Raw genomic sequence first — 26,879 nt, forward strand, 5'->3', positions numbered from 1 at the left:
CAACCCCACACCCCTCACACCAGGTCAGAGCCCGAGAGAGTGGCTCACTCACTCTAACCCTTCTGTACCTCCCAGTCTGCTCACCCCCTCACTCTCACACTCCCCAGTCGCTCTGCACCTCCCAGTGTGCTCACCCCCTCACTCTCACACTCCCCAGTCGCTCTGCACCTCCCAGTCTGCTCACCCCCTCACTCTCACACTCCCCAGTCGCTCTGCACCTCCCAGGCTGCTCACCCCCTCAGTCTCACACTCCCTAATCGGTCTGTACCTCCCAGTCTTCTCATGCCCCACTCACTCTCACTCCCTAACCCCTCTGTACCTCCCAGTCTGCTCCCCACTCACTCACTCCCAAATCACTCAGTATCTCCCAGTCTGCTCTCCCACACTCCTTAACCACTCTGTACCTCCCAGTCTGCTCACCCCCTCACTCTCACACTCCCTAATCGGTCTGTACCTCCCAGTGTGCTCCCCCCTCACTCTCACACTCCCTAATCGCTCTGTACCTCCCAGTCTGCTCACTCACCTCACTCTCACACGCCCTAATGTTCAGTATCTCTCAGCCTGCTCCCCTGCTCCCTTGCTCTGACACTCACTCTGACTATATCACCATCTCCTATTTGCTATTTTGTTCTTCTTTGCCTTTACCTTTAAATGAGTTTTTGCCCTTTGATATTACAAACAGCCCCCTTCCCTCACACTGTGTATTACCGTCACACTGTTTTGCTTGTTCACTGACTGCTACAAACAACAGAACTAAACTCTCAATGCCAATGCTATTAATTTTGCTGGATCCCTCAAACTGAAGGGACCTCCAGGGGTTCGAATTGTGAGGCTTCTCTCCAACACTGCTTCTGCTGTTCTTTATGTATTGGGTTCAGAACAGATTCTGATGGAGAACTCAAACTGATCCGTATTATCTCAATAATCACACATGCTTTCAAAAATCTCCGCAAGCTGTTCCGCTGAACCAGAAGGATTTTTCCAACAATCAGTGATTCATCATGGACTAGCTTTCAATCCCAGATTTATTGATTAAATCTTAAAGTCTATCAGCTGGCGTGGGTGGGATAGTGTCCATGTTTTAAATGAGTTACCCTGGACTGTGGGACTGAGTGGACATGAGCACATTTTTTAGATTGACAGGTCAGCTCCAGGCAATCCGCGGACTGTTCCATTCTGGAGTCGTCACAAGTTGATCTGACCACAGGGTTGGAACACAATGCAGAACAATGGAAAGGAACTACTTGTAATTACAGGAAATGTCTGTATGTTGGGCCATTAAAACTATTCCCCTGTGTAGGAACATCTTTGTAAGTGCAGACAGCCTTAAATCAGGCACTTAAATCTGCCCTCTCAGATTGGAGCGCTATTTGGAATGAATGGCCAGGATAATGCTTATTTCTCGCCCAAGATCACTTAGCCAGAGGGTGGAATCTCCAGCGTTGAGATTAATGCATTCGTTTTAAACAAAGGAATTCATTTAGGACACGAGGGTGCCCCTGGCTAGGCCAGCGTCTGTTACCTCCTGGTCCATAGGGCAGCTAGGGATGTGGAGTCACATGTAGGTCAGACCAGGTAAGGTATCCAGATGGGTTTTCCTCCCTGACAATTTCCAGATTTTTATTGAATTCAAATTCCACCATTTGATATGGTGGGATTTGAGCCTCAGCCTCTGTACCTTCCAGTCTTCTCCCCCACCTCACTCTCACACTCCCTAATTGCTCAGTATCTCCCAGTCTTCTCCCCCACCTCACTCTCACACTCCCTAATTGCTCAGTATCTCCCAGTCTACTGCACCCCTCACTCTCACACCCCCAATTGCTCAATACCCCCAATCTGCTTGCCCCCCATCTCACCCTCTCTAACACTCAGTATCTCCCAGTCCGCTCCCCCCTCACTTTCACACTACCTAACGCTCAGTATCTCCCAGTCTGCTCCTCCCTCACTCTCACACTCCCTAACGCTCAGTATCTCCCAGTCTGCTCCCCCCTCACTCTCTCACTCCCTAACGCTCAGTATCTCCCAGTCTACTGCACCCCTCACTCTTACACCCCCTAATTGCTCAATACCCCTCAGTCTGCTCGCCCCCCCATCTCACCCTCTCTAACACTCAGTATCTCCCAGTCTGCTCCCCCCTCACTCTCTCACTCCCTAACGCTCAGTATCTCCCAGTCTACTGCACCCCTCACTCTTACACCCCCTAATTGCTCAATACCCCTCAGTCTGCTCGCCCCCCCATCTCACCCTCTCTAACACTCAGTATCTCCCAGTCTGCTCCCCCCTCACTCTCACACTCCCTAACGCTCAGTATCTCCCAGTCTGCTCCCCCGTCACTCTCACACTCCCTAACGCTCTGTATCTCCCAGTCTCTCCCCCCCGCCGCCCCTCACTCTCACACTCCCTAACGCTCTGTATCTCCCAGTCTCTCCACCCCCGCTCACTCTCACAGTCCAGCAATAACACCACTGGGCCATTGCATCCCCTTTCAGTTAAGGACTTTTTTTGACACTGTGTATTTTGAATTGGGAGCATGTAATTTTTTAAAAATACAAACTCATGGCCTGCACTGTCCTTGTTAGCTTCTGCCTTTAGTTGTTTCAAAAACCTGCAGCCATCCAGTGATGGAACTACAGCTCGGGATAAACCTGTGATAAAGTGTGGAGCTGGATGAACACAGCAGGCCAAGCTGCATCTCAGGAGCACAAAAGCTGGTGTTTCGGGCCTAGACCCTTCATCAGAGAGGGGGATGGGGAGAGGGAACTGGAATAAATAGGGAGACGGGGGGAGGCGGACTGAAGATGGAGAGAAAACCAGATAGGTAGAGAGGAGACAGACAAATTAAAGAGGTGGGGATGGAGCCAGAGGAGGTGAGTGTATGTGGGGAGGTAGGGAGGGGATAGTTCAGTCCAGAGAGGACGGACAGGTCAAGGAGGCAGGATGAGGTTAGTAGGTAGGAAATGGAGGTGCGGCTTGAGATGAGAGGAGCTGTTTTGGCCACCTAGAGAACAACAACAACTTGATAAACAGGAAGTAATTGAACTCCGAGATAATGGGAGCTGCAGATGCTGGAGAATCCAAGATAACAAAGTGTGGAGCTGGATGAACACAGCAGGCCCAGCAGCATCTCAGGAGCACAAAAGCTGACGTTTCGGGCCTAGACCCTTCATCAGAGAGGGGGATGGGCAGAGGATTCTGAAATAAATAGGGAGAGAGGGGGAGGCGAACTGAAGATGGATAGAGGAGAAGATAAGGGGAGAGGAAAGTATAGTTGGGGAGGTAGGGAGGGGATAGGTCAGTCTGGGGAGGATGGACAGGTCAAGGGGGTGGGATGAGATTAGTAGGTAGGAAATGGAGGTGCGGCTTGAGGTGGGAGGAGGGGATGGGTGAGAGGAAGAACAGGTTAGGGAGGCAGAGACAGGCTGGGCTGGTTTTGGGATGCAGTGGGGGGAGGGGAGATTTTGAAGCTGGTGAAATCCACATTGATACCATTGGGCTGCAGGGTTTCCGATGTCCATTTCAAGCCCACCGACTCCCACAGCTACCTGAAATACACCTCCTCCCACCCACCTTCCTGAAAAAATTCCATCCCCTATTCCCAATTCCTTCGCCTCCGCCGCATCTGCTCCCAGGATGAGGCATTCCACTCCCGCACTTCCCAGAAGCCCTCGTTCTTCAAGGGCCACAACTTCCCCCTGCAGTGGTCGAGAACACGCTTGACCGCGTCTCCCGCATTTCCTGCAACTCATCCCTCACACCCCGCCCTCATAATAACCGCCCCAAGAGAATACCCCTAGTCCTCATATACCACCTCACCAACTTCTACATAGAACGCATCATCCTCCGACACTTCCGCCATCTGCAATCCGACCCCACCACAAATTCATTTTTCCCACCCCACCCTTGTCTGCCTTCCGGAGAGACCACTCTCTCCGCGACTCCCTTGTCTGCTCCACACTTCCCTCCAACCCCACCATACCCGGCACCTTCCCCTACAACCGCTGGAAATTCTACACTTGCCCCCAAACCTCCTCCCTCAACCCCATCCCGGGCCCCAAGATGACTTTCCACACCAAGCATATGTTCACCTGCACATCTGCCAATGTGGTATACTGCATCCACTGTACCCGGTGTGGCTTCCTCAACATTGGGGAAACCAAGCGGAGGCTTGGGGACTGCTTTGCAGAACACTTCTGCTCAGTTTGCAATAAACAACTGCACCTCCAAGTCGCGAACCATTTCTCCCCCTCCCATTCCTCAGACAACATGTCCATCATGGGCCTCCTGCAGTGTCACAATGATGCCACCCGAAGGTTGCAAGAACAGCAACTCATATTCCGCTTGGGAACCCTGCAGCCCAATGGTATCAATGTGAATTTCACCAGATTCAAAATCTCCCCTCCCCCCACCGCATTCCAAAACCAGCCCAGCTCGTCCCAGCCTGCCTAACCTGTTCTTCCTCTCACCTATCCCCTCCTCCCACCTCAAGCCGCACCCCCATTTCCTACCTATTAACCTCATCTCGCCCCCCCCCTTGACCTGTCCGTCCTCCCCAGACTGACCCATCCCCTTTCTACCTCCCCAACCATACTCTCCACTCCACCTATCTTCTCCTCTATCCATCTTCAGTCGGCCTCCCCCTCTCTCCCTATTTATTTCAGAATCCTCACCCCATCCCCCTTTTCTGATGAAGTGTCTAGGCCCAAAGCGTCAGCTTTTGTGCTCCTGAGATGCTGCTTGGCTTGCTGTGTTCGTCCAGCTCTACACTTAGTTATCAGTAATTGAACTCCCACAGTCCTATAGAGAGGATGAGTGAGGAAAATGGATCTCAAGCTAAATAAAGTGACAATCAGGTCTTTAAGGATGAAAGGTTTTGAGAGAAAACAATTCCAGGGTTTCGGGTGTCTCCATGGGATAATGCACATCCAGGTAGGTTTGGGAAGTGAGGAACATTCTGTAGAAACTGAAAGAACTGCGGATTCTGTAAGTCAGGAACAAAAACAAAGTTGCTGGAAAAGCTCAGCAGGCCTGGCAGCATCTGTGAAGGAAAAAACAGCGTTAACGTTTCGGGTCCTGTGACCCCTCCTCAGAAACTGTGGAGCATTCTGTAGAGTTGGAGGAGTGCCAGGGATAGGAAGGGATAGGTCAGAAAAGGATTTGAGAATGTCTGAGACTGATTTTCCCTTGGGACAGACTCTAACTTTAGTCCCACACAAGACTTCTGAGTCACCATTAGGAGCAGCAGCTGAGGTACAAACATAGCACCTTATGAACTTTGAACAGGAGGAGGCCATTCAACTCCTTGATCATACTATAGCGTTGAGTTAGATTGCGGCTGACTTGCTCGTGATCTTTACTTTCTTGTCTACCCTGATATCCTTTAAGTCCCTCATTCATCCAGAATTTTCAGCTCAGCTTTAAAATTATTCATTGACCCTGCCTCTCCTGCTGTCACCATATCCTTAGTAGACTCCCATTGCTTCTGGCTTATTCTCTGAGCAGAGCTGAGGTGGTATCACTGACTTCTGTAACAACTGAACTTTCCTGGGTTTTTTACCCCAGTTTGCTGTCAGCTGGAATCTCGGGCTCAAGCTGAGGAGCGGCTGCTGAAAACTCTCTTCACTGGCTACGACAAACTGTCCCGACCTGTGATCAACTCTTCGGACACCGTGCTCGTCCATTTCGGCTTGTCGATTGCACAACTTGTGGATGTGGTATGTGCGAGAAACTAAAGACTCCAGTCCCACAGTTTCAACTTTGTTAACTAACTTGTCCTACTTTATCCACAATAATGCGTATTGTTATACTGCGATACATACAGAAAGATAACTGTTCCCTCCCGCTGTGTATTTTAACAGGGTAAGGATGGAACAGGTCTACTTACCAAACTGGTGTGTAACAAAGTCAATGACAAGCAAATGCCATTCAAGCCACCCCATCCTGAACCAGCAATTGTTAACAGTCCATATACATTTCTTAGTTTTCCATTCATCTTTGATCTACAACAATTTTTCTTGAGTATAAATATTGACTCATGGCTTTTAACATTCTGACTTCCAAGAGGAACCAGGATTCTGTGTCTGTGTTATTCTGGATTGAATTTTTAATTTAACTGTTGCCCTGAAATTCAATGTTGGAGTTTCTCACTCACTATATCATGGTTCATCATGTTTTAGAATCAGAGGACACAGTTTAAAAATAAGGGGTAGGCCATTTAGAACAGAGTTGAGGAGAAACCTCTTCACCCAGAGAGTGGTGGATATATGGAATGCTCTGCCCCAGAAGGCAGTGGAGGCCAAGTCTATGGACAGTTTCAAGAAAGAGATAGATAGAGCTCTTAAAGATAGTGGAATCAAGGATTATGGGGATAAGGCAGGAACAGGATACTGATTGTGGATGATCAGCCAAGATAATAATGAATGGTGGTGCTGGCTCGAAGGGCCGAATGGCCTACTCCTGCACCTATTGTCTATTGTCTAAAAACAGAAATTGCTGGAAAAGCTCAACAGGTCCGGCAGCACCTGTGAGGAGAAATGTTTCGGGTTTATCAATTTTTCTTCAAAAGGGCCATCATGTTCTGATGATGCTAACTTCGATTAGGAAACCTCCAAAATGCCTTCTTCCTCAACCGAGGATTCCCCAGCTAGAAGGGTCACTGGACCCAAAACGTTAATTCTGATTTCTCTTCACAGATGCTGCTTGATCTGCTGAGTTTTTCTAGCAAATTTTGTTTTTGATTCAGATTTCCAGTATCTGCAGTACTTTTGGTTTTTCTAGTCGTGTTCTAATGTAAACCTGCTCTTCCTTCATTTGGTGCTGAATGGAGCAGTGCATTTAGGTCTGATCTTTGAGTTCTATGATTTAGTGCCAATGCTGATTACCAACTTCCATCTCAGGGATGGTATGAAAACAATAAAGTGCCTCAAAAGATTTCAGTTTTCTATGAAGGAATGTTCAACAAATTTTCTCAATGGCCGTTTTGAAGAGCTTCTTTGAAAAGACAAACATGTCATTCTCATTGTTGTCACCCTTTCTGCTGACAGTTGGATTATTCTCCCGTCTGGTCATAGCCATTGCTTCGGATTGTTTCTCTTGCCCCTGCACTGTTATCTCCTGTGCCCTTCAAAGCACTACCCTGGTTCCTTCTGTTTCAAAGTTGGCCGAGACCCACTCAGGAAAGTCAGCTGATCCTTGAATTCCATCCCCCCCCACCTCGACCCCCAAAACACCCAGCAACCCCACTCCTGGGACTGGAGGGGCTCTCAGCAGAAAGGTTAACGATATAGTCAAATGACTCAAAGTCCCTGACTTACCTGTCTAATGAGCTCAGACAGACTGCAAGCACTGACCGGGTTTCTGTAACTAACAACAAACTACTATTTATTACAAAGAAACAGACACAGACATTTATGCACACACACCTGGACACACACGCACGCACGCGCGCACACACACATACACAGACATGCACAGACACGCGCGCACGCACACACAGACACGTACAGACACACACACGTACAGACGCGCGCGCACACACACAGACACGTACAGACATGCGCACACACACGCAGACACACGCGCGCGCGCGCACACACACACAGATACACACATGTACAGACGTGCGTGCACACACACACACGTACAGACACGTACAGACACGCACGCGCACACACACAGACACGTACAGACATGCGCACACACACAGACACGCGCGCGCGCACACAGAGACACACACAGAGACACGTACAGACACACACACAGACACATACAGACATGTGCATGCGCGCGCGCGCGCACACACACACACACGTACGTACAGACACGCGCACACACACACAGACACGTACAGGCATGCGCGTGCACACACATACACACAGACACGTACACACACGTGCGCACACACGCAGAGACACGTACAGACACGTGCGCACACACACACAGACATGTACAGACACACACGTACAGACGCGTGCACACACAGACACGTACAGGCATGTGCGTGCGCACACATGTACAGACACGCGCGCACACGCACACAGACACGTACAGACACGTGCGCACACACAGAGACACGTACAGACACGTGCGCACACACACACAGACACGTACAGACACACACGTACAGACGCGCGCGCGCGCGCGCGCACACACACACACACACACACGTACACACACGTACACACACGCGTGCACACACACAGACACACACACGTACAGACACGCTCGCACGCACACACAGACACGTACAGACATGCGCGCACGCACAGACACACGCGCGCGTGCACAGAGACACACACAGAGACACATACAGACGCGCGTGCGCACACACACAGACGCGTACAGACATGTGCGCGCACACACACACAGACACGCGCGCACACACGTACAGACACGCACGCGCGCACACACACAGACACGTACAGACATGCGCACACACACAGACACACACGCGTGCGCACACAGAGACACACACAAAGACACGTACAGACACACACAGACACGTACAGACATGTGCACGCGCGCGCACACACACACGTACAGACACGCGCACACACACACAGACACGTACAGGCATGCGCGTGCACACACACGTACAGACACGCGTGCGCGCACACACACACACATGTACAGACACGTGCGCACACACACAGACACGTACAGACACGTGCGCGCACACACACAGACACGTACAGACACACACACGTACAGACGCGCGCACACACACACAGACACACACACAAAGACACACACACAGACACACACACGTACACACACGTACAGACGTGCGCGCACACACACAGACACACACACGTACAGACACGTACAGACATGCGCGCACACAGAGAGACACACAGAGACACGTACAGACATGTGCGCGCGCACACACACACACACGTACAGACACGCGCGCGCACACACACCAACATGTACAGACATGCGCGTGCGCGCACACACACAGACACACACAGACACACACACGTACAGACACGCGCGCACACACACGCACACACACACACGTACAGACACACGCACACACACACAGACACACGCGCGCACGCGCACACATACACAGAGACACACACACAGAGACACACACAGAGACACACACAGAGACACACATGTACAGACATGCGCGCGCACACACAGACACGTACAGACACACACACATGCGCACACACATACAGAAATATGGGTGTAAGGGATGGAGGAAGAAGTGCTGAGGAAATATGTTGCAGCTACATTAAACCACTGGATTGGATGAAGGGCCCCCTTTACTTTCCATCACCGTCTGTTCTCTATTTCCCTTGTTTCCAGATTCTTTCAATGCTTTGCAGAAGACACAAATTCCACCATGCTTTCGCACCGATCTCCCTTATCCCTACAAGCCTCTCAGATATCTGCATCCCTCTAAATGTGGCCTCTTGTGTATCCCCAATTATATTTGCTACACCATTGGTAGCTGTGCCTTCCACTTGTCTAAACATAAAACATCGAAGATAGGGGCAGGAGGAGGCCACTTGGCTCTTCAAGCATGTTCCACCATTCTTCATGACCAGCTCAACAGCCTAGTCCTGCTTTCTCCCCATAACCTTTCATCCCATTCCACCCCAATGCTGTATCCAGTCGCCTCTTGAATACATTCAATATTTTGGCATCAACTCCTTCCTGTGGTAATGAATTCCACAGGTTGACCACTCTTTGGGTGAAGAAATGTCTCCTCATCTCTGTCATAATTGGTCTACCCGAATCCTCAGACTGTGACCTCTGGTTCTGGACACACTCACCATCGGGAACATCCTCCCTGCATCTACCCTGCCCAGCCCTGTTAGAACTTTATAAGTCTCTATGAGATCCCCCATCATTCATCTGAACTCCAGCGAAAACAATCCCAGCCTAGTCAATCTCTCCTCATACGTCAGACCTACCATCTCTGGAATCAGCCTGGTAAACCTTCATTGCATTCCCTCGAGAGCAAGAGCATCCTTCCCCAGAAAAAATGAGACCAAAACTGCACACGATATTCTCAGTGTGATCTCACCAAGGCCCTATATAACTGCCAAAGTTGTCTAGGTCCTAAATTCTGGAATATCCTCCACTCCCCAACTTTGTACCTCCCATGTCTCCTCTATGACAATCCTGGTTAGACTTTTGATACTTGACTTTACCTCGCCTTATGTGACTGAACGTAAGAGCTCCTAGAATGTTTCATTATGTTACCATATCAATATAACTCATTGTGGAGATGGATCAGTTTTTGCTTATTTAAAATAAAATGTAATGCTTCTTGCTTCCCTCACAGGATGAAAAGAATCAAATGATGACCACTAAGGTCTGGATCAAACAGGTCTGTTCAAGTTCTGGTCAAAAATCAGCTTTGATTGTTTTGTTTCATTGGTTTCTATGAAATGCCTCCATGTTTTATTTGCCCAATATATTTCTTTTCCCCTTGAATTTCAGGAATGGCATGATTTTAAACTCTGCTGGAATCCCACAGAATATGGGAACATCACCTCAATAAGAGTCCCATCAGAGTTTCTCTGGAGACCAGACATTGTCCTCTACAACAAGTAGGTCACATGAAATGAATGCACTGGCCTTGTTTTCTGTCAATTATTGGCCTACAAGAATCCCTAAAATTAGAGACACAGGTTAATAATTAAGCAAAAGGAGAGCTGGAGATCAGATGTAAAACTTAGAATCGAAAGACAAGAAGTCATGTTCAAATTACATCGAACCTTAACTTAGACCAGTACAGCTAGTACAGACACAAGGAGCAGAATAGGCTCCTTTTGTGAAGGATATTTCTGTTATTATTATTTCCAATTCATAGAAAGAAAGGCTAAAAGCAAAATTTTACACAGAGACAAAACAAATCTCATCATTCTACCCAGAATGATAACAGGGTGTGGACATAGATGAGGAGCACAGGATGCATGGACTTACAAAGCACAATACAGCACGAGAACATGCCTTTTGGCCCTCCAAGCCTTGTGCCAACACATTTTGCCTTATTTTCTACTCCCTCGACTATAGGAGATTGAGGCATAATCTAACAAAAGATTTTACGATGTTGAAAGGATTCAATAGGGTTGATGTGAAGAAACTATTTCATAGAGGGGAGAGTCAAGTCCATGATGCCCTAGACTTATGAAGCCAGGACATCCTGGGGTGAAATCAGGAAATGCTGTACTTTTTATGCAAAGGACAATGGAAAACTTCAACTTTCTCTGTCACTGTAAATACTGGAGATCAAGTGGAGTTTTCAAACCACAGTGATACATATTTTTGCCTGTTAAAGGCACTGAGGGATGTGCACTAAAGATGGGGTAACACAGCAACCATTAGCTAATTGCACAGCAGGACAGGCTGAATGGACACTTCCTGGTGCTAATGCTACTAAGTTCCTAAAAAGAGGAATGTGGGAGTGGAGCAGACCCAGGGGATTGGGATGTTGCCTGAATGGAGGAAAAACACCAACTTGGTTGGCCAAATGGATCATGTAATTTATTTTATGTTTTGTATAGTTTATGTAACGCCTTGACTGGGCTATCCTATGTCCCCAGGTATTTCTGTCAGGTTCTGCTTTTTGCCTTTCGAAACCAGCTCAGGTTGCTTTGTCACCAGGGAAGGTGCTAGAGTAGAACAGAATAGTGATTATTATCACTTGTATTTTTACAAAAGAATATAGTGAAAAGCGTTTAAGTTACCATGCTATGGTGCCTATATTACTAACAGAAATCATATGTAAAACAAATGACAAATCTGTGCTGCTTCAGTCCTGGCTTTCTCTACTTGCAGCGCTGATGGAGACTTTGCCATCACCCACTTGACCAAGGCCCACCTGTTCTACAGTGGCAGGATCAAGTGGACTCCCCCTGCTATCTACAAGAGCTCCTGCAGTATTGACGTGACCTTCTTTCCCTTTGACCAGCAGAACTGTACCATGAAATTTGGATCATGGACCTTCGACAAAGCCAAGATAGACCTGGTGAGCATGGCCAGACATGTGGACCAGCAGGACTACTGGGAAAGTGGGGAATGGGTCATTATCAGCGCAGTCGGGAATTACAACATCAAAAAGTATGAATGTTGTAGAGAAGTCTACTCGGATATTACCTACTCCTTCCTAATAAGGCGCCTTCCTCTGTTCTACACCGTCAACCTCATCATTCCCTGTTTGCTTATATCGTGTTTAACTGGTTTGGTCTTTTACCTGCCCTCAGATTGTGGAGAAAAGATCACACTTTGTATCTCCGTGTTGCTTTCCCTGACTGTCTTCCTTCTCCTTATAACAGAGATTATTCCTTCCACATCCCTTGTTATCCCTCTGATTGGGGAGTATCTTCTCTTCACGATGATCTTTGTCACACTATCCATTGTTATCACTGTATTTGTGCTGAATGTTCACCATCGCTCCTCCCACACACACACCATGCCACCTTGGGTGCGAAAGATTTTTCTGGATTTCGTTCCTCGCATTCTCTTCATGCAACGGCCCACAGCTAAGATCACAAACTGTGATGAACTGGTTGCGCCAATTCATGAAGCCTTGAACTCCTCAACTTACCCTCCCGAAACTAGGGAGGAGAAACTCCAAATCTTCGCCCGAGGATCAGACCAACAAACAGGTACTGACCCACCATTGATGACTCCACGTCATCTTCAGGAAGACCAAGGGAAACCCAAAATAATATGCCCATCACAATCGAGTCAGTATAGCATTTTGCAGGAGGACCGTGCACAACCTCACTATCCATGTTCTTCACCCAACAACCTCCCTCACCACCACATCAAGGAACAGCCAAGCCCTCGCTCCAGAGGGAGATCATCGAGTCTTCAATATCCTTACAAGCAGGATGATCTGCCAGAGACCAATGCCCAGTGTAGGTCCCGCAGGATCCAGTACAGCCATCTGCATGAGGATCTACCCTGCTCGAATGGGCAGCCCAGACCAAGAGACACTCAGGGAGGCTGTGAGAATGGAAATGCCTCCCAGTCAGCTCCATCTTTGAGTAAAGCCAAATGTGGAGGCAAGTCCAAGAGAGCAGCCTCCAGCACAAAGCGAGAGTCAAAAGTAGCCAAGCCCAAACAACAGCAGAAAGCAACGTTAACTCCAGCTATGAAGTTGGCAGTGGAAAGTGTTCATTATATTGCGAACCACTTACGAACGGAGGATGCTGATTTCCTAGTAAGTAGTTACATTATTGAATTTTGATATTGACATAGATTCAAACATTTTTTCCTTGTCAAATTAAAACCAAAAGGACTGTGGATGCTGGAAATCAGGAACAGAAACAGAAGTTGCTGGAAAAGCTCAGCAGGTCTGGCAGCATTTGTGAAGAAAAGAAAAATCAGAGTTAATGTTTCAGGTCTGGTGACCCTTCCTCAGAGCTGTTCTGACCTCCATATTGTTCTGGCCAATATTTATCTTTCAGCCAACAGACAAATAATCTGGCCGTCTTCACATTTTTATGGGACCTTCTGGAGAAATAGGTTGCAGCATTTCCTGCATTTGACAGTGATTACATTTTTGAGCATAAAGCACTTTGTGACCTTCTAACATTATGAAAGGTGCTATATAAATGCAAGCCTTTCTATTTCCGAGACTGTGATGGTTTTGCCATGGGAGTGTTCTGTTTGGTCCCTGTCATTCTGGCCTGAATGTTCTTGGCTGTCCCTCTTGATTTACACTTTAACCTGTGTCATTGGGGTTCCACCACATTCCTGTTGGTCCTGAGAGCAGCACAAGGGGAAGTGCAAGGGATTTCACGCTTGTTTTATTCCAATAAAGTGCTCAATTGAGTAAAAGAGCATTTTGATTTAATTAAGTGTAACAGGTATGTTCCATGAGTAAAATATTCGGAGAGCAATCTGCTGTCAACTTGTCATCTTGTCTTTGACAGTCTGAGGCTTTCAGGGACAATGAATTTGGTCACAAAGTGCCATATTACACATATCTGCATCAAGGCTGACATTTTACTTCTGAAGGACATCATTTATGCTGAGCCTATGGGTACAGAACTATATTAAGTATAATGTCCTAATCTTTACCTGATGGGTCTGAAAACAAATTATGGAAAACATAATCTTAACACGAAGTGTGTTTAAGCCCGCTTCTCAAATATTAATCCTTTTGGAAAATTTTAATTTCTTAGCTCATGCTTTGTTCTCCTGGTTGGTGACAAATATAACATTTCCAGATTAATCATTTGATCTTATCTTGAACTAATTTCAATCAAACATCAAAAGTGGCATTATGCTCGCTGCACTCTATTCATTGCCAGTAGCAAATAATATTTAGACTATAAGACCATAGCAAATAGGAATAGGCCATTCAGCCCCCTGAGCCTGCTCTGCAATTCAATAGGAACATGGCTGATCCTACATCAACCACCTTCACTTTTCTGCCTGTTCCTCATAACCCTTGATTCCCCAACTGATCGGGAATCTATGTATCTTGGCCATAAATATACCCAAGGGCTCTGTCCCCGCACCTCTCTGTGGCAAGGGGTGAAAGATTTGCATTTCATTGTTCTTACAGCTTCGATACTTCCGAAAGCGTTTCAACAACCTGTGGTATTTGTTATTCCCATGTCAGAAATGGAAGCTGATTCAAGTCTATCAAATTCCCACTAACAGCAACGTGATGACTGAGTGGACATTTGAGTGATTAAAGTAAAATCCTGACAATCTCACTTACATTGTCACCAGCTGGACTGAATATTTCCAGCATTTTCTGTTATTCTTTCAGATTTCCAGCACCTGAGTATTTTGCATTTTGAGACAATTTTGTGGCGTTGACTGGGGGATGAATTGGAGCCAGGACAAGAGATAGAAACCCCTTGTTCTTCTTCATTAAGCAACATTCACTGGCTCACACACATTTTTAAAAAAAATGAGATATAGACCTGGTAAACCCCTAAAAATTTAAAGCATTGAATGAAAGTATATTTGATAAATGCAAACAAGAATGTCAAGCAAAGTAGGTTTTTGAAAAACATGATAAATCCTGTTTTAAATTGAAAATGTGAATGAGAAAAATTGCAGGTTGCAGGTGGCAATTATTGGTGGAGTTTTAGTGTCAGCAAACACTTTATTTTCAAAATCGAGCCATGACATCTTCTACTAGTCACCCAAGACTCCAAAAGCCTGTCTGCTCTCCTGTAAAAGATGATGGTTCTGACTGTGTGGCACTCCCTCAGTATACCACTCATGTCAGATGAAATGTGTGTGCCTAAGACCCTAGAGTGGGGCTTGTAACTATGATTTAGAGGTGCACATGCCATCAACTGAGCCAGTTATAGCTCCGATAATAGAGATAACAAAATGTAGCACTGGATAAACACAGCAGGTCAAGCAGCATCAGAGGAGCAGGAAAGCTGACATTTGGGGCCTCACCCCTTCTTTGGGTTTTAAAAGAGTGCGAGGAAATGGATCTGGACGGCAATGCGAAGTTTTTTTAATTCATTCATAGGATGGGAGGTCACTGGCTGGACCAGCATTTATTTCCCATTAAGAGTCAGCCACGCTGCTGTGAGCCTGGAGTCACATGTAGGCCAGACCAGGTAAGGATAGCAGTTTCCTTCCCGAAAGGGCATTAGTGAAGTAGTGAACCAGATTTTTTTTTCCAGCAATTGGCAATGGATTCACGGTCATCATTAGACTCTTATATCAGATTTTTATTGAATTGAATTTTGACCATCTGCCATGGAGAGACTTGAGCCGGGGTCCCCAGAACATCATCTGGGTCTCTGCATTAATAGTTCAGCAGTAATGCCGTTAAGCTGACATCTGTCCTATCACTGCTGTCGTAAATTCCATCATTTTAAAGTAGTGTGGAAAGAATAGGTGTGAATGGGAGTCAGTCTAATTTAACACTGCTGCGGAATATCCCTGATGAACTTCCAAGAGAGATACAGTTAACATTTTGCACCTGGTATGACCCTTATTCAGCAGAGTTTGAAGGAGGATACGTACTGGACTTGAAATGTTAACTCTGTTTCTTTCTGCACAGATACTGCCAGACCTGCTGAGTTTTTCCAGCATTCTCTGTTTGTTTCAAATTTCCTGTAGCTGCAGTATCTAGTTAATACTATATTTTCAAGAGATTTCCTGCTCCCTATGTCCATGAAATCAGCTAGATGTCCGGATGCAGTTGCTGGTACAAAGGGGTCTAATTTTAGAAACATAGGAACAGGAGTAGGCCCTTCAGCCCCTCAAGCCTGTTCTCCCATTCAATGAGATCATGGCTGATCTGTGGCCTAACTCCATATACCTGGCTTCAGCCCATATCCCACAATAACTTTGCATAACAAAACATCCATCTATCTCCAGTTTAAAATTAACAACTGATCCAGCACCCACTGTCATTTGTGGGAGAGAATTTGAAAACCTCTCCCACCCTCTCTGTGTGTGTAGAAATGCTTCCTAATGTCTCTCCTGGCCCTAATTCTCAGATTATGCCTCCAGTTCTGCAATCCCCAAGCAATGGGAATAGTTTATCCACTTTGTCGTTTCATGTTAATTTCTTGAAGATCTGAACTAGGTCACTGCTTAACTTTTTACATTCTAGAGAACACAGGCTAAATTTGCGGAATCTCTCGTCATAACCTAACCCCTGAAGTCTAGTTATCATTCTTGTAATCCTGTGTTGTACTCTTTCCAAGGCCAGTATATCTCTTTTAAGGTGAGAGATATTGTGCTAAGCAGGCTGCGAAATATATTAAGTTTCTTACAGGAGCAGGAAAATATATTTAGACAGCATTGAACAAGGTATAATGTATCAGAAAATGACAATTATCACTACCAGGCAAAATCTAATGCCCTCTGTGCCCTCCAGTAGGGATTGAACCATTTCCTAAGCCAAATGTAATGATCTGTCATAAAGCCTGGTGTAGCAGAGTCTATATGCATTACCCAGTCTCTACAAATAGTCTGTCTTCTCAAAGGTGACCCACACAGTATCTTCGTACAGATACCTTACATCAGATCAAATTTAACACACAGCCTCTGCTGAAACAGAACTTTAAATAGTGACCCTTGAAGGCAGGTCTTAGATGTTTGGTTCAGTTCCATCTCCCTTTAGCAAAGAAGTTCAGATGCTAAGTGACAGCCTGCTGTTATTATCACTGGGCTGTTATCCCAGAGAGTCAGGTAATGTTCTGTGGACCTGTGTTTGAATCCCACCATCATAGACAGTGAAGCTTGAATTCAATGAAAATCTGCAGTAAAGAGTCTAACAATGTTGTTTATTAGGAAAAGCCCATCTGGTTCACTAATATCCTTCAAGAAAGGGAATCTGCCATCCTTTAGAGGAGCCGATGGCCTAGAGGTATTATCACTGGACTGTTAATTCTGGGGTTTGAATCCCGCCAGGGCAGGTGGTGGAATTTGAATTTAATAAAATATCTGGAATTAATAATCTAATGATGACTGTGAATCCATTGCTGATAGTCGGAAGAACCCACCTGGTTCACTAATGTCCCTTAAGGACAGAAACTTCCATCCTTACCTGGTCTGGCTTACATGTGACTCCAGACCCACAGCAACGTGGTTGACTCTGAACTGCCCTCTGGGCAATAAATGCTGGCCTAGCCAGCGACATGCTTATCCTGTTAATGAGTAGAGAAAAAAAATTCTTACCTGGTCTGGCCTACAAGTGACTCCAAATACGCTGCAATGTGGTTGACTCCTAGCCATCCTTTGGTCAGTTAGAGATGGGCAATAAACGCTGGCCGAGTCACTGATGCCTGCATCCTGTGAATGGAGAAATAAGCATTTTTGTTGTGTTGTAAAGCATACAGTAATAGCTGGCATATTCTGTTACTGCCTGTGTTTGCTCCCTGTAGTTCAACAGCACACAGACCTGAGATTGTGAGTCACTTCACAAAGTCCAACAAAGTTCTGCAAGTTATTTTTGGCAAAGAAATGAGCCATTTGATCCATTTGGTCCGTACTGGGGTTTCTGCTCCACACGAGTCTTCTCCCACCCTTCTTTATCTCAAGACCATAAGAAATGGGAAAAGAAGTAGGCTGTTCGGCACCTTCAGCTTACTCCTCCATTCAATAGGATCAAGGCTGATCCGACAACATTCCTGCCCTTTTCCTGTAACCCTTCATTCCCTGACTAATTAGGAATCTATCTACCTCTGCCTTAAATACACTCAAGGACTCTGCCCCCACAGCTTTCTGTGGCAAGGAGTTCCAATGACTCTCAATACTCCAAGAGAAGATATTCCTCTGCACCTCAGTCTTAAATTGGTGCCCCTATAATCTGAGTTCATGCTGTCTGGTCCTAGATTCTCCCATGAGGGGGAACATCATCTCAGCATTTATCCTGTCAAGCCCCTTAAGAATCCTATATGTTTCAATGAGATCACCTCTGAACCCATCGGCACACCCTTCTACATCTGTCCACCTTTTATATTTATCTTTCTCTTGTATTTATCTATACTGCTCATCTCAAACATTTGTTATGGTAGTGAGTTGTCGCCCCTCACTGGCTATAAAGGTATTTCTCCTCAGCTCTTTACTGGATTTATTGAGTGGGGATGTGGAGATGCCGATGTTAGACTGGCATGGACAAAGACTGAAGTCGCATGACACCAGGTTTTTTTTGAAATCACAAGCTTTCGTAGTACTGCTCCTTTTTCAGGTGAAGCAGCACTCTGAAAGCTTGTGATTTTAAATGAGGTTATATTCGATTATAACCTGGTGCCATGCGACTTCTGGATTTATTGAGGACCTAACAACGTTCAACATAATACTGAGGCTGTTTCATTATGAAGGAGGTTTAAAAAGCATAAAACGACTGATCAATGTCTGAAATTTACTACAGAGGACCATATGCTAAATTTGTACAACATTGGTACCGCATACATAATGTATGATGCAAAATGAAGAATTTATCATTGCATTAAGGGAGTAATCCAATAGGCTCTAATAACACCATCTTGCATTTTGCTACAGTTGTTGCATTGCTACAGTTTTTCTCTGGAATGGCAGCTGTGTGAATTGTTATCCAGCAGTGTCGTGGTTAATGAATCAGTTCAACAGATCATCCTCGGGGCTATGACTACTCACTGTACAGGCAGAATGGTTACACCACACTGAAGGTCATTTAGCCCCTTATTTCTATGCTAGTTCTCAGAAGGATTGACACACCGAAGGTCTCTTCCCTGATCATCATCTCTCCTTTTCAGACAATAATCCAACTCCCCTTGAATCCCTCTTGATTGAACCTGCCTCCACAGCCCTCTCAGGCAGAGAGTTCTAGATCTGAGCTACCACAAGGTTCGCCTTATGTTATTAATTAGAGTCATAGCATTGTAGAGATGTACAGCGTGGAAACAGACCCTTCAGTCCAACTCAACATTGCTGACCAGATATCCTAAAGTAATCTAGGCCCTTCAGCCAGCACATTTCCATACTCATATACCCATCCAGGTGCCTTTTAAATGTTGTAATTGTGCCAGACTCCACCACTTCCTCTGGCAGCTCATTCCATACACACACCATCTTCTGCATGAGAGCATTGTCCCTTAGGTCCCTTTTAAATCTATCTCCTCTCATCTTAAACTTTAGTTTTGGACTCCCCTACCCTGGGGAAAACACCTTGGCTATTCACCCTATCCATGCCCCTCCCAATTTTATAAACTTCTTTAAAGGTCACCCCTCAGCGTCCAACGCTCCAGGGAAAATAGCCCCAGCCTATTCAGCCTCTCCCTACAGCTCAAACCCTCCAACAGTGGCAACATCCTTGTAAATCTTTTCTGAACCCTTTCAAGTTTCACAACATCTTTCTTATAGCAAAGAGGCCAGAATTGAATGCAGTGTTCCAAAAGTGGCCTCGCTAATGTTCTGTACAGCCACAACATGACATCGCATCTTCTATACTTAATGCACTGCCCAATAAAGGGAATCGTACCGAATGCCTTCCTCACTATCCCAACTACCTGTGACTCCACTTTCAAGGAGCTATGAACCTGTACCCCAAAGTCTCTTTGTGCAGCAACATTTCCCAGGGCTCTACATAAGTGTGTAAGTCTTGCTGTGATTTTCTTTCCAAAATGCAGCACCTTCCATTTATGTAAATTAAACTCCGTCTGCTACCCCTCGGCCTTTTGGCCCATCTGATCAAGATCCCATTGTACTCTGAGATAAATATCTTTGCTGTCCACTACACCTACAATTTTGACATCACCAATTCATTTGCTTATGCAAATTACCTTAAATCTGTGCCTGTCCCCACCCCAACTTGCTGGTTCTCATTTCATTTTGTGAGTAGGAACTGTTTTCCCCTACTCTGTCCTGATCCCTTGACCTAGATGCATCTAACCAATTATCCACATAACCTTCTCTTCTGTAATGACAACAACTCCATCAATCTATCCATATAACTGATGTTCTGGATGTGAGTTTGCTCGCTGAGCTGGAAGGTTAGTTTTCAGACATTTCGTCACCATTCTAGGTAACATCATCAGTGAGCCTCCGATGAAGCGCTGGTGTTATGTCCCACTTTCTATTTATCTGGTTAGGTTTCCTTGGGTTGGTGATGTCATTTCCTGTTCTTTTTCTCAGGGGATGGTAGATTGGCTCCAAATCAATCTACCATCCCCTGAAAAAAAGAACAGGAAATGACATCACCAACCCAAGGAAACCTAACCAGATAAATAGAAAGCGGGGCATAACACCAGCGCTTCGTCGGAGGCTCACTGATGATGTTACCTAGAATGGTGACAAAATGTCTGAAAACGAACCTTCCAGCTCAGCGAGCAAACTCACATCCAGAACCTCAGCCTGAGGTACAAATCTTTTCAAAACTCGCTAATATAACTGATGTTCCTGAAACCCTCTCCTGAATCTTTCCTCCATTATAATGAAAGGTATGTGATTTCTATACATTCATGTCAATTTTGTTTAGAGTTTTAATTTCAACCTAGCGGCATATGGTGCTTGTTAATTTTTTTGATGGGGGTTTAAAAAATTACCTAGGGCATTCTTTCCAGCTCCCCAATTTTAAACCAAAATTTTAAACTGGAGTGTTAATGGACGTTTTGTTTTATTTGGGTTTATGGCAGAAGAGACAAAAATATTTTTAAAAAATTAGCTGACTTTTGAGTTTATCATAAGCAAGGATTGATTTTAATGTAGAAAAATACTGAGGTTGGAAAGCATTGGAGTGGTTTGAAGGAGTCCTGAACTGAAGTTAGAGGCAAGTATAGTTTTTTTTCTGCAGGGAAAGGAGATTGTTCCAGGAAGCAAGTTACCTAAGTGAAAAAGAATTTAGTTTGTGAAACTTTAAGATCAGGAGTGTTTGATGGGAAACATGCATTGGTTATTCAAATGTGATAAAAACTAAGCTCTCAGTTGTGTGAGTGATCTAAAAGCTTTGTAGCACACAGGCTCAGATATGGGAAGAAGCACTTAAGTGAAATTTGCTGATTTAATGGAAATTATTTTTTTCTGGGTTTTAACTAATAGTAGTGTAACAGCATTAGGAAGTAGATGGGGATTTGTTTTGCTGTGTGTTTCAACATTTTTCAAGTTATGGTTTATTTATTTTATTTTTCTTCCTTTTTGCATAAAGAAAAGGTTTTATCATTTGAACGAAATTTGCAGGCTTGTCTGTTAATGTTTCAGTGAATAACTGCCACATTTAAAAGAAAAATCTATCAAGCTAAGTTTCATCCTGGGATCTTACCTGTCCAGTAATAACATCAGCTGGTGTCACAGCAGCAACCTCTCCAATGTTCATAACCTTCATGCTTTTGCAAACTATGATCCTGTTCATAAACACCAGAATGGCAAATGCTTTATTAACATATCAATTTGTCAAGCGTTTTCGATGATTTATGCACATACACACCCACACGATGCTCTTGTACATATCTATTTATTTCTTACACACTTTATAATGTCTCTCCATTTTCTTTCCACTAACATCAATCATTTCATCTTTCTCCCCATTAAGTTTCATCATTTGCCTGCCCATTCCACCAAAATGCTCTTGCCCTTTCGAGGTGCTATGCTGTTCTTCTCCGTTTATATGCTTCTAGGTTTTGTTTTAATCACCAGTTTTGAAATTCTAACCTGATCACTGAATTCCAGGTCATTAATATTAATATATCAGAAAGAGTAGGGTCTTAAATATCACACCTGGGGAATTGCAGTACAAAGCTCCTCCAGTTCAAAATTCAAATATTAACTATTACTTTGTTTCCTGTCACTCTGCCAATTTCTGATCCTTGTCGTCACTGTCTCTTTTATTTCATGAACACTAGCTTTGTTCACAACTCTGTAATGTGGTACTGTTGTGTGGCGCTCTTTGGTAAGGCCAAATACACCACATCCTTCACATCACCCTCTCAAATAAGTATTTAAACATGATTTGTCCTTAACAAATCCATTCTGGATGTTCTTAATGAAACCATATTTCAAGTGACCTTTAGTGTGGTCCCAAAGTAATATTTCTGGGAAGCTTCTCCACTGTCAAGGTTAAACTGATGGGCCTGCAGTTTCTCAACTCCTATTTATACTTCTTTCTGAACAAGGGTGTAACATTCACTATTTTTCAGTCTTGTATCATTAACCTAAGTCAATGGATGACCAAAGAATTATAGCCAGTACTTCTGCAATTACCATTCTCACTTCCCTCAGTATCACTGGACACATCTCACCCAGTAATGGCATCTGATCATCTTCAGATGCAGCCAGGCTGTCATCATCCCTGTCAATGTTAATCACCTGGAGAAATGTCATATTAGACTCCAAATGTTAACACTATTTCTGTCTCTACAGATGCTGCCAGACTTGCTGAGTGCCTCCATGTCTTTCTGTTTTTATTTCGGATCTCCAGCATCGACAGTATTTTGCTTTAATTCCTACATTCAGTACAGTTGAATGAACTACCTGACATCTGTCAGGAGCATTCTTTTGCATTTCCATTTTAATCCTGCCACTTTTTCTCATCTGGATCTCTGGATCTGTTTGCTTTCCAATTCTCTTTACAGGGAATTTACTTTGGCCGTACCTGAAGCCTTGTTCCTTTGGAAGTAGCATTTTATTTAGCTATGTGTTTGCTGCCAACCTTTGATACAATTTACCTAGGCTGGACCCATTTTTAAAGTTGGTTTTCCCCTCAGTTTATTCTTCTGGGCAGTTTTTTTGTCCTTTTAGAAACTTTTCAATATTATGATCACTGTTTCCTAAATGCTCCCCCACTTGATCCCAAGAATCAGTATCTCCTTTCTTGTTAAATTGGAGACATGTAGCCTAGGAACCCCATCCCTTCTCTCTCTTTATTCTACTGCTATCCTGCTCTACATGCAAATAATTCCATGCACCTCTCTGAAATTTATTTGCAAATTCATTTCCCTGTATATTTCTCACTGGTTTGTAGCTTATAGACTGCAGGGGGCAATATAACTGTACCTTTTTTGTTTCTTAACCATAACCTTACGGATTCAGCCTTTGACCTTTCTGAGACATTCCCTCTCTCTCTCAGCAGCATAGTTAGCACCCAGTCTGCCTTTTCTTTGAGCTGGGTCTTTATTATAGCCACAGTTTCATATTGACACCTGTCAATCTGGGCCTGTAACACACCATTCTTATTGACCGAGATGTTCCAAAGTGACAGAGATGAAGAGAATACCTTATCTGAGAAAGGAGTGAAACTTTGGAATTCTTTGTCACAAAGGATTGTTGAAGACGGTCAGTTCAGTTTATCTAAGGCTGAGATAGGCAAATTTTTAATCAGGAAGGGAATCAAGAGCTTTGGGCAATTGCCAGGAAAGTGGAGCTGAGAATTATCACAGCCGTGATCTCATTCCCTGGCAGAGCAGGTGGGCTGAATCGCCTACTTCTGCTCCTACGTTTTGTCGTCTCATCACATTCTGTACATGTACATCCGTGCACAGTGATTTCATTATGCTCTCTGATGTGCAGAACCCACCTGATAACTTGCTATTCCTGACCCTAGGCTCATGTCTCTCACCCAGTATTCTGTGTATCTAGTGTCTCTGTTATTACCTTCTGGTTGCTGCACCCTTGCCAAGTGAGTTTAAACCCTTTTATAATTAGTTAAAAATATAATTCCCTTGTTGGTCCAGTGGTTAGGAAATTGTCTTAATAAAATATTTTGTGTTCAGTGATAGACCAGTTTCAATGGAGTGGCCAATTTCCCATGATTCAATGTTTGTCTTGTTCCTGTATTGTGTCAAGTCACAGCAAGTGACCCAAGTGAACACTGCTTAGACCAGACAGTGGAGGATGGGGGTCCGAGGGTCTGAGAGTCTCAGTCCCAAAGGAAGACTTTTTTGCGTTCCTTGTGGTTTGCCCTTTTTAATAAGGATTAATGACATTCTCTGATTTTCAGGTGAAGGAAGACTGGAAGTACATTGGCATGGTGATTGACCGTATCTTCCTGTGGATATTTATTTTAATTTGCATACTGGGAACGCTGGGTCTCTTCCTGCCTCCTTGGATGGCAAGAATGCTGTGAAATTAAAGGACATCAACAAGCACAAGGCAAGAAAAACCTGTTCGATGAGAGTGATGGGACTGTTACTTCAATCTCCATCTCCACCCCTTGGCCACTTCTCAGCTGTCAGAGACTATTTTAAGAAAGATAAGAGTTGTCTGGTCAAGAAAAGTATCATTTTACTCTTCTGTAGATGTTAGGCATCACAGCTATTATATTGCAGCTGTTAAAACATGTACAAGCAGAACCGAGAGATTAAAACTGGGAGGGCTTTCTTTAGAAAGTCAGAAGTCACAGGTTATAGGTTATAGTCCAACAGGTTTATTCGAAAACACAAGCTTTTGGAATGCAGCCCCTTTTTCAGGTGAAGTCACTATAACCCGATGTCGTGTGATTTCTGACCTTGTCCACCCCAGTCCGACACCGGCACCTCCACTTCTTAAGAAAGGAGGAGGCCAAAAGGAGCAATCTTTAAGATTATGAAAGGACTCAATGGGTTAGACATAGAAAAGGTGTTATCACTCGTGGGCAGGACCAGAAATAAGACCCACAATAGAATATTCTCACCAATAAATCCAACTGGAATTCAGGAGAAACTTCTGTACTAAGAGTCATGGGAATGTGGAACTCAGCACCACCGAGCGTAGTTCGGGTGATCTAGCAGATATATTGAATAAATACATGAGTAGAAAATAAAGGGATTGGAATATATATTGATAAGGTGTGATACTGAGGAGGCTCATCTATAGAATCGGCATGGATCAGTTGGGCTGAATGACCTTAGTGCTGCAAAATCTATGAAAACCACAACAGCAAAGAACAAACAATCCACTTTGGAATGAAATACATAGAAACATAAAAAAATAGGGGCAGGAGGAGGCCATTCAGCCCATTGACCCTGCAGTGCCATTTGATATAATCATGGCTGATCATTCAGCTCAACCTCCTGTTCCTGCTTTCTCCCCAGACCATTTGATCCTTTTCGACCTAAGAACTGTATCTAACTCCTTCTTGGAAATATTCAATGTTTTGGCCTCAATTGGTCTCGGGTGGGGGGAGAGAATTCCACAGGATCCCCACTCTCTGGGTGAAGGCATTTCTCCTTAACTCTGTCCTACCCCATGTCCTTGCACTGTGGCCCTGTTTCTGGCCTCTCTATTAGGGAGGGGAATTAAAGTTAGTGGGGGGTGGGTAGATGGGAATGTGGAATTCAAAACATGAACAGATCTTCTGTGAATGGGAGAGCAGGATTGAGGAGCAGAATGGCCTATTCTGCTCCCATTTTCCATATTCACCTGCATGTTTAAGACTTGGTAGCTAGTTATGTACATCTGAGTTGCATAATATTTCTTGCCCAACCTCAGGCTTGATGCTGAATAGCATCTTTTGCACTGTAGGGATTCTATGATTCCAAGATTCCAGACTTACGAGTAATTATGTATTAAAATTAGCAGCATAATATGATAAAACAAAGAACTGCGGATGCTGGAGATCTGAGACAAAAACAAAGTACTGGAGAAACTCAACAGGGCCGGCAGCAGCTGCGGAGAGAAATTGCATCAATGGCTTTTGTCCAGTGACCCTTCTTTAGAGCTGACATAGACTTAGCGTGCAACAATTGGTTAGCTCCTCCCAGCACCAGTCCACAATAACCTGAAGCGTGGAGTTTATCTTGTAATGACTGTGATGCCTTTCAGGCCCTATGGGTTTCGATAACAGAGGCGTGCTGAGGGAGGCTCGAGTGCACGGAGTTACAGTCTGACACACAGAGTGAACAGTTGGCATCATCGCAGCAGTTTACAATCACAACCTTGCTGTTTTTCAGCTTCATAGCAAAGTCCCCATCAGATGTTGTCACTGCTAGTTATGGTTGTGAATAAAAGTCATTGCTTTTTACCCTACCCCGGCAGACTCGGTCGATGTTATTTGGCAACACAACAAAACTAAAAATAGTCTGGGACCACAAGAGCTGACGATAAGGGAGAAAGACAGGCAGCGGGGAAGGCGTGGGAAAGCAAATTTGCAGGTTGAGATTTAGCCAGACTGAGAGGACAGGAGTGATCGGGTGAATGGGATGGGAGGTAGTGGGATGGGCAGCAGAGATTCGGTGAAACTACAGAGGATACGTGTCTCAGCAGGGAGTCATTGGAAAATCCAGTTGATGCAGAATAACCATGGTTGAGGGTTTTGGCAACAGATGGACCACGGTGGGTGGAGGGCGTTGATGTCCATGAATTCCCCTTGGTTTCACTTACTTATGAAAAATCTGTCTATCTCAGCCTTGAATATTTGAACTGGGTGATTCCTTTGGGCTATTTCAGAGGCTAGCCAACTCAACCACATCGCTGTGTGTCTGGAGTCACATGTCGGCCAGACCAGGAAAGAAAGGCAGATTTCCTTT

The 26,879-nt window shown here is 44.8% G+C and overlaps 1 protein-coding gene across 1 annotated transcript in view; it reads left to right on the top strand.

Annotated features, from left to right (window-relative positions):
* LOC125461372 (neuronal acetylcholine receptor subunit alpha-4-like) overlaps window positions 1-26,379 on the top strand; it is a 26,769-nt gene extending 390 nt beyond the window's left edge. The window contains exons 2-6 of the mRNA XM_059652627.1: window positions 5,560-5,711; window positions 10,298-10,342; window positions 10,456-10,565; window positions 11,797-13,186; window positions 24,374-26,379. Coding sequence (XP_059508610.1) covers window positions 5,560-5,711; window positions 10,298-10,342; window positions 10,456-10,565; window positions 11,797-13,186; window positions 24,374-24,499 — 1,823 coding nt within the window. The 3' untranslated portion in view covers window positions 24,500-26,379. The remainder of the gene's footprint in view (window positions 1-5,559; window positions 5,712-10,297; window positions 10,343-10,455; window positions 10,566-11,796; window positions 13,187-24,373) is intronic.
* Window positions 26,380-26,879: the final 500 nt, after the last annotated feature.

Source organism: Stegostoma tigrinum, chromosome 19 (genome assembly GCF_030684315.1).
Source record: "Stegostoma tigrinum isolate sSteTig4 chromosome 19, sSteTig4.hap1, whole genome shotgun sequence".
In the NCBI taxonomy this organism is placed as follows: domain Eukaryota; kingdom Metazoa; phylum Chordata; class Chondrichthyes; order Orectolobiformes; family Stegostomatidae; genus Stegostoma; species Stegostoma tigrinum.